This window comes from Trachymyrmex cornetzi, unplaced genomic scaffold (genome assembly GCF_001594075.2).
Source record: "Trachymyrmex cornetzi isolate Tcor2-1 unplaced genomic scaffold, Tcor1.1 scaffold18, whole genome shotgun sequence".
Taxonomy (NCBI): domain Eukaryota; kingdom Metazoa; phylum Arthropoda; class Insecta; order Hymenoptera; family Formicidae; genus Trachymyrmex; species Trachymyrmex cornetzi.
Window position 1 is genome coordinate 1,093,278 of NW_017296418.1, and position 8,732 is coordinate 1,102,009.

At 32.0% G+C, this 8,732-nt stretch overlaps 1 protein-coding gene across 1 annotated transcript in view; it reads left to right on the forward strand.

Annotated features, from left to right (window-relative positions):
• Window positions 1-600: 600 nt before the first annotated feature.
• LOC108759319 (WD repeat-containing protein 63) overlaps window positions 601-8,732 on the forward strand; it is a 19,146-nt gene continuing 11,014 nt past the window's right edge. The window contains exons 1-7 of the mRNA XM_018504684.1: window positions 601-869; window positions 2,545-2,741; window positions 3,019-3,450; window positions 4,523-4,846; window positions 5,164-5,412; window positions 5,605-5,763; window positions 7,570-7,901. Coding sequence (XP_018360186.1) covers window positions 695-869; window positions 2,545-2,741; window positions 3,019-3,450; window positions 4,523-4,846; window positions 5,164-5,412; window positions 5,605-5,763; window positions 7,570-7,901 — 1,868 coding nt within the window. The 5' untranslated portion in view covers window positions 601-694. The remainder of the gene's footprint in view (window positions 870-2,544; window positions 2,742-3,018; window positions 3,451-4,522; window positions 4,847-5,163; window positions 5,413-5,604; window positions 5,764-7,569; window positions 7,902-8,732) is intronic.

Consider the following 8,732-nt stretch of genomic DNA (forward strand, 5'->3'; position numbering starts at 1 on the left):
ACGTTTAATACGATGGACGAAAAGACAAGTAAGGGAGAGGGGAGACATCGAATTCTCAACGATAAAACCCATTTCAATGTTTAATCAAATTGCAAATGTACCCGACTTGAAGTTTCGTTAAATCTCGACACGCGTCGTTAACTGCATTACCGCTGTGTTAATATACCTGCAGTATATGGATTAAAAAATTGTTACGCTGGCATGAGTCTCGCACTCGGTTTGCCGATCAGACGTGAAGATATCTTCTATTATCTTGTATCGCATTCGAGTTATATTCATCGTATGTTGTACCAATTCGTATGCGCATACATTATCCATGATTACACAGCACTGAGAAAAAAATGCTGTTTCAATTAAAGTCTATATTACGGGCTATCACTAACATAAGTTTTTATTAATTTATGTATATTTTTATTGACATAAAGGCATAAATTATTATTTCAATAATCAAGGCCTTTATCAATAAAAATATACATGAATTAATTACTTATGTTTATAGTGACAGCCCGTAATATAGACTTTAATTGAATTAATAACATTTTTTTCTCAGTGTATGTACATATCTACGAACGCACGTGGTTGTATGGTACGTGCATATCTTCGCATGTCGATCGCATCAACACCATAGACTTATATAAGTCTGTGATCAACACAGTCCCTGAAATGTAAAATAATCAAACGGACAGTTTACGTCATGGAGGAGGAAGTGTACGAGGCAAATGTGGGAAGAATGACGAAGAATGAAAAGTTTCAGGTCGATATCGAATACGAGCATAGATATGATGACTTTTTCGAAGTGGAACAATCCCTCGACTCGGAGGAGGAAAAACCTTTCGAGGAAAGAGAATGGGAAGAAGAGAAAAAACCGCGTAGGTTATAGTCCTTGAGAGGAAGTTTGACATAATGATAACTGATGAATGTTTCATGTTACATTTGTTATTAATGATATGTGTATTTCTTATAACCACATCGAAAATTTTAATGCATTCGCAAATAAATTAGAAAGAAAATACGCAAAATATGGTCAAGACTAAATCTTGATGTCTAATAATATTTCTTTATATAAATTTTAAATACATCTTTTATTTAAATAAACCGATTAACTGCCACACTTAAAACACAATTATAAATTAAAGCTGAAATAATATCTTAAATTAAATTCATTATTAATTTAATAATGACGTTAATATACCAAAAAAAAACGAGCTAAAAATTGAGCTAAATGTAGATTTAAAAATAGTATTTGACCAAAATAATTGCATATTTTTAAGCATAATGAACAATGCTCTGCAAAAAATTGACATTTCAATAAACTAAAATCAATAATTCTTTTTATAATTTTGTCCAACTTGGTGCTTTATCGTGTCATTCATATTTATGGTCGGCTTTTATATTTCATTGTTAACACAGTAACATTTTACTTTTTATATATTAATTACTTTGAGAGTTCTACTGGTTTTGATGATCCAACAAAATTATTTTCATATCTGTAATCTAAAATATTTGTAAACTAAATTTTTAGACACTTTAGCAAAATTATTCTTTCTGTAAACATTTAAAAGAATATTACAAAAAATTTGTTACAAAAATATCTAGCGCGTTACAAAAATATCAACCACGCATGGTTGAGGTGAGATTTTGAAAATATTAGAAAAAATTATTAAACCAGTCATGATCGTATTTGCCGTTTTTTTCTTACTTATTTGTGCTATTCATGTTATCTAGTTTAACTTATTATTATTAACACGTTTATTGATTATTTTAGTACTATAAGGGAAAAACTGAAGTTAAAACAAAATTAAATACAAAGTTTAAGGCATTATTCAATGTATATTTTTTTTAATTTGCGTGTAATAAAAATATTCCGTTTGTTAACTCAAAACAAAACAAATACTCTTTAACAGAAATACGTTCTGTTAAAGCATACAACGGACGCGTTCGAAGGAACAAAGTCGATAACGTCAAATGTAGAAATATTGAAACGTTGTAACAAATGGGTTAAAATTATGTGTCGGACGAAGATCGATGATGCGTATCGGATACGCACGTCGGGTGGAAGTACGCATAGTATTAACAATGAAACGTAAACTTAGCCGAGCGTAAATATGTTCAAATATGAATGACGCGATTTAAAACACCGAGTTGGCAAAAATAATGAAAAGGATTATTGATTTTGGTTTATTTAAATGTGAATCATGCGAATATTCCGATAAAAATGTTGACCGTGCTCAGAAAAAACATAGCAACAGTAACTATAAAGGTGTTTTAATAAAGCAATTTTATACAAGATTCCACATGTAAAATTTATACAGTTGTCGCTTTCGTAATTGTCACTATCTTTTTCTCTAAACATAAACTAACTGAATATCTTTATTATTTTGCTTTATTAGTTTGCTATTTCAAAGTCTATTGATCAGGAAATTAATTTGTTTAATAAATAAAATTCTGCTATGTTATCTTAATAATTGGAGAACTAAATAATTTTCTTATGTTGTGTCTAAAAAATAGTCGTGAATTATTTTATCTGTTTCATTGTTCTGTCAGCTATACAAGATTGGGAGAAAGAAGCGAAGAAGAAAATTCGTATAGAAATGGATGATCCGTCAATGGGAAGACGGAGAACTGTCTATGATCTCAATGCTTACTCCTCTTCTCGGCCGTCAGTGAGCGACATTTGGAAATCTAACACGACGCAGATAACCACGGAGCCATCAAAGAAAATTCGATATTCCGTGTCGATGGTGAATATTTCAGCATGCCAGCGATTTATTCTATTTTCAAAACTTCCGAATTATTGAATTGTTCTGTCAAATGTAAGATTTTAAAAGTATTCATGACAAAGATTCTGCAGAATTATATCTGAATAAGAGATAAAACGTTATTAGTTTTAAATGTATCAAATATATCTAACATTTATTTTGATTTTTATAATATCGACAAAAGAGGCATCATTTCAGAAGAAAGGAAAAAGAATATTAATACAAAGTTAAATTTATGTTAGTTTAATCTTACAATTAGGGAATACCGGGGCTTTCAAGAATCGATCTGTCGCCGTTGACACAAAAAATCGTAGGCTGTATCATTGGAGAGGATGTTACCACAGAATTTCCATGGGTGCGCGTTAGAAAGGACGTCATAGAAGACAACATAGACTTACATTCTGAGAGCAGTGACTTTCTACTAGTAAAGGACGAGGTTCATGCATTTCCTGATGACAAGATTTTCATCGGGTACGCACCATCCTTAACCGAAGAGGGCCAATTCTATATTGTTCTTACCAAGGAAGGCAGAGACGCTGTAGTGAGGCATATACATGAGCAGAGGGAGGAACACGAGAATCGTGTAAAAAATGCGATCTACAAATCTCCTGGCCGATGGCATGACTTGGGAAGCGGTGCCGACGTCGATGCCAACATCGTCAAGAACACAAGGCCGCTATTCGAAATTGAGGTTTACATACTAAAAGAAAAAAATAGTTTTAATTACCATAATTTAACTGTAATTTATATTTTTAGTGCCAATTACATATATTCTTTTTGATAGAAGTTATATGAATATAATTATTATCTAATATTATAGCAATAATAACTATAAAAATAGAACTTTTAATCGTAATTATTTCATCAATTGTAGTTACAAATGGTTTCTTCTCAGTGCAAAACATTAAAGACTCATAGTCTGATTCATTACAGAGTCGTAGTTCTGGTTTTGGACACATTAAAAATTACATTTGCGGTTTGACATTAAAGAATTACAATTTGGTCAATCTACTATTCCCCAAGAATAAAAATTTATATAAAACATCATTTATTAATTTACAAAAGATATTAATAAATAATTAGAAGATTTAGTACAATAATATCTAATTTAGTATTTTAAGAACTTGAAAAAATTAAAGCTGAGAAATTAAACTTGAATTAACTTCTTATCAAATAAGTGCATTTGAAAATACTATACTGAATTCTTTAATTGTTAATAAAAATCGACATGAACAGAAGATGTTGCATATTGCATTGGCGGATCCTGACATTAGTGTTCTCGTAACTTTCGTCAAACAACACGTTGCGGCTTTCATTGCGCCGTTGTCAAAAAACTGTCTGCCGCGACTTGCATGTCAATTTCATGTTCAACCGTTGAACAACACAATCCTCATATTTTCAAAATTTTTATTACGTTTCGACAGCGCGTATTATGCGAGCGTAAATATTGATAGTTTACGTTCACTAATTCTGAGTCGCAGTATTACAGCGATTATCGTAAATTTCTATTAATTCCACCTCTATAAATATTAGCCTCAGTGGACAGACAATAATATTGCAGTGGTGTTCACAAATCGCAATAAATTATTTATTAATCATTTTATCCTGATTTCAATCAGACAAGAAGCAGTTTATAAATCCCACAATGCTCGCGATTGTTTAATCGTATTTATGAGAAGTACCGTATGGGAGATATATCGTATGACCCACACCGTTGCTGATGCACCGGGCGATTCATATCTTTCGCATTTAATTACGATCAGGTTACGTCTACCGCTGATTTGCTGAACGTGCCGATAAATCTAACGGACAGGAAGGCGGATGATCAGATAGATGGATACATTGAGTTGCTACCAAATAATCAGCAAATATTTGAGAATGTACGACGTAAATTGGTAAGCAGGTATACGCAAGTGACGCCGATCATACGACACAACGAGGCGCAAACGGCACCATCGATATCTGTCAATTCCTGGTACCAATATCTGTACGAATACGAGACAGTCGATTTGTCTACTTATACCGAGTATAAGATAAAGTCTTTGAAATATTTTTTGAAACGCTATACTGATGTCGTGTGCGATCAGGTAATATTACAAATTCATTGATTTTATAGTACTTACATAATATATAATTAAAATATAGTTAAAACATAATAAAAATGTGATTAAAATATAATATGTTATAATATAAATTTATTGACTTATTTACAATACTTTAAATAATGTGTAATATTAAAATACAGTTAAAATTTAATAAAATATAATTACAATTATAATTGGGATATAATGTATGTTATCATAATTTAATTATAAGATATTAATTACAAAAGGATTTAATTATTTTTTTAAATGAGAGCTTAAAAGGTAACGATATTTCTAATTGATCAACTATTTTGTCACAGGTTTTAATGAACTCCACGTGGGATATATATACGAATGATTATGCAAATTTGGTGCGTAGTGAAAAGGATACGCAGATACCTATGCCTATAAGTTACGAAGAACATCAAAGCTACTACGATGGAAAGATCATTGTGGATAAGGTTATCAATGATCTCTGCTGGCATCCATTCTGGACCGGAACGGTGATAGCTACTTATACGCAGCATGCAAAGGGCGAGCATTTAATAGGTCCCAAAACTTACGATGAGGTTTGGCAACTGCAAATTACTTCTAACATTTATATTTATTTTAATCATAAAATTGATGTAGCTGGCTTTTTCCATCTCAAAGAAAATTTTATTATTAATGTAAAATATATTTTTCTATTGGCAAAAACACACGCGCGCAATATAATTTTAATGTATTATAATTTACACAAAATCGTACGTTCTCATGAACAGGTATTTTTAGCTTGCGAGGGCAACAATAAAGTATTAATATGGTCTTTCGCCGACTGTTTGTCACCTAAACTCATCCTTGAATGTCCACGAGAAGTGACATCCGTTTCGGTCTGTCCTATCGACAGTAGCATCATCATAGGTGGCTGTATAAATGGCCAGGTGAACAAAATAAATTTTTTTTTTCTATTTCATCATATGTTTCTGTTTGTGAAATAAATCGTTGACTGATAGTTGGACTACTCGAGACCAAATGGCTATTCATTAGTCTTCGAAGATTATTCGTGTATATCCTTCATATTGCAAGGATGTAAAAAGTATAAACCTTAAAAACTATTGCTTTTTTACTATCGTTTCGTGTACTATATATATATTTGGAATGACTTTTTGATTATTCGATAAAGTATTGATAAAAAATGATGCAGTTGTAATTCTCGAAACAATGTTAAATATTAAAAAATTAAATTTAAACCAATTACTTAAGTCAAATAATAATTTTTTATTTTTAACTTTCAAGTGTTGTGTTGTGTCAAAATTTTAGTATAAAATACGTGATTAAAAAACAAATTAATCAATCTATTTCTGTGGTAAAATTACTTAGTTTCAAAGTAAACACGTTTATATTAATGTGTATGCTTATTAAACATTAAATTAAATTTAATACTATTTATAATTAATATTTAAGCACAAAGATCCACTTCAGATCAAATAGGAATTCTCTTATTTAATTAAATATAAATTTAATATTTCTTCATTTAAATCTTTTAACTCCATTGTTTAGTTTAACTCCATTATTTAATTAAATTAACGACATATTGAATAGGAGTAGTAAGGATCTATAGAAATGGTAGAATATAATTCAAATTGAGTATAATTATGAATTTAACAGGGTACTTTTTCAAAGGTTAAGAAGATTGAAAAAAAAAATTGGAAAATAATTCGGTAGCAAAAACGCGTATGAATTTAATATTTTCCTCATTTCGCAAACGAATAGCAATCCACCAATATCGATTAACCCGTTACTGCGATGCACCCCGAAGCATTCGCATTCGCTTGACACGTCATCCCCGCGAATGAATAACGCGACACGCGTGTGTACGTAAACAAATTCTTCCGACGAACGCGGCAATCCGATGGAACACGATCGGTATCAATCACGTATATCGAAAAACACATCGCGATGGTGCCGTGGATCCACCGGGTGTTCCCTAGCTTGTCACCGCGTGCCGCCCCCGTTTCGGACGTGAAAATTCGAAAAGTACGTCGGCAATCATGGCGGACGCGAATAACAAACGTAACGCGAATATCGTATGCAAGCGGGATCACCTATCTCTATTAATCTACGCGACGATTTTCTCGTTGCTCCACTTGGTGTTCCACAATGTTCTGGATATCAGATGACACCCACAGAACACTCGTCGATCGAGCAATCAAGTATTGTGAAATGCGCTGATTAAAAACGCGCAACGAATGTGAATAATGCCGAGAATGCATTATTTCAGGTCGTGAAAATCAAGTAAAAGGAACGGTGGATGTCCGAAATATTAAACTTTTCATATATTTTTTCAAATAGATTGTTTCACAAAAATAACAACATAAAGTTCGATCAGTTTTATTCAGGCTTACATACTTCTATTATCGAAAAAAATAAAATTTAATTTCTTTTATTACAAAAAAATATTTATTTTTATTGAGTTCGTTAGCGAATATTGTTTCATATTTCTAATTTCTATCAACGCTCTACTGTTTAAATTGAAAACTGCGTGCATTTTCTTAATTGCCCAATACTATTTGTGAGTTGAAACTAGCAAATTGTAGACAAAAAGAAGCGTCTGGGAAAATGTATGGGGAAAACATCTCGTAACAAGCTGCAACCGTGAAACTCAAAAGTCTAGACTATAGTAAAACGAGACGAGGAGAGGGAGGACGAGTGAACGACGATAAAATCCATCCATATCCTTGCCGTAGATCGCCATCTGGCACATTCCCGGCAAAATCGAGCAGGTGGAGACTGTGGTGACACAGACGAGCGCCCAAGTGAAGTACAGCATCGCGATGAGGAGCTTGATGACATGGATGCGCGAGACGACGCCGACGTCGTTGATCAGTCCGACGGCGATGTCTGCCCTCAAGTACAGCCAGAAGGCGGGCATCACCCAAATAGTCTGGGTGCCCTCGCATCACGAGGTCGACAAAAACGGCCGGATCTCGTCCTTGCCGGAAGATGCGCCCCTGGACGATCTAAGCTATCAGTTTGTAACCGCCAGCAAGGACGGCACCGTCGCCTTTTGGGATCTTAAGTGAGTATCATCTTTGCCTGTCGATCTTTTAACATATAATATTTATTATTTAACGGATGCTCTTATTTCTTATGTATAACATTTTTCATTGTTAACAAGTCTTAATTTACTAATAAGTATAATATTTGTTGTATTTAACACTAATTTATAATAAAGCAATTTCTCATGTAATACATACAGAAAAAGCATTTTATTTTATCTTAATGCTGCGTATTATACAGAAAGTAAGTGCTTTTGTATTTACATAATATAATCAGATCATATTAAATAAAAAAGGAATATGAAATTGACAAAATATAATATAGCAAGATTATAAAATAAAAAAGATCATAATCTCTTCCTATCATTTTGTATTTTTTATCAATTTCGTATTCCTTTTTGATTTAGTGATTCGATTATATTAAGTATGTAAGTACAAAAGCACTTATTTCTCGCATAATACATTATTAAGGTGGAATAAAATGCTTTTTCCATGTATTACATGGGAAAAAAACTATTTTGAAATTGCTACATCTCAAAAACGAAAAATCATACCAAAATTTTTATAAAATTGTGATAGTCAAATGCGGACAACACGGATTCGTGTTTACTAAGCAAAAATACATCGGATACAATTATCCACATTCACATGTTATAAAATGAACTTGGACAATGTAATTTTCTCATATCTTATTTACTTTCGTCTACTTAGTTTTCTATAAACATTTTAATTTTTCTTATTAAATACTGACGATTGGCGATAAAAATAGATGTCATTGCTCATCATTTTGTAAATACTTTTAATAATAAAAGTTTCATCAAAATCAGTGTATATATATATATATATATATA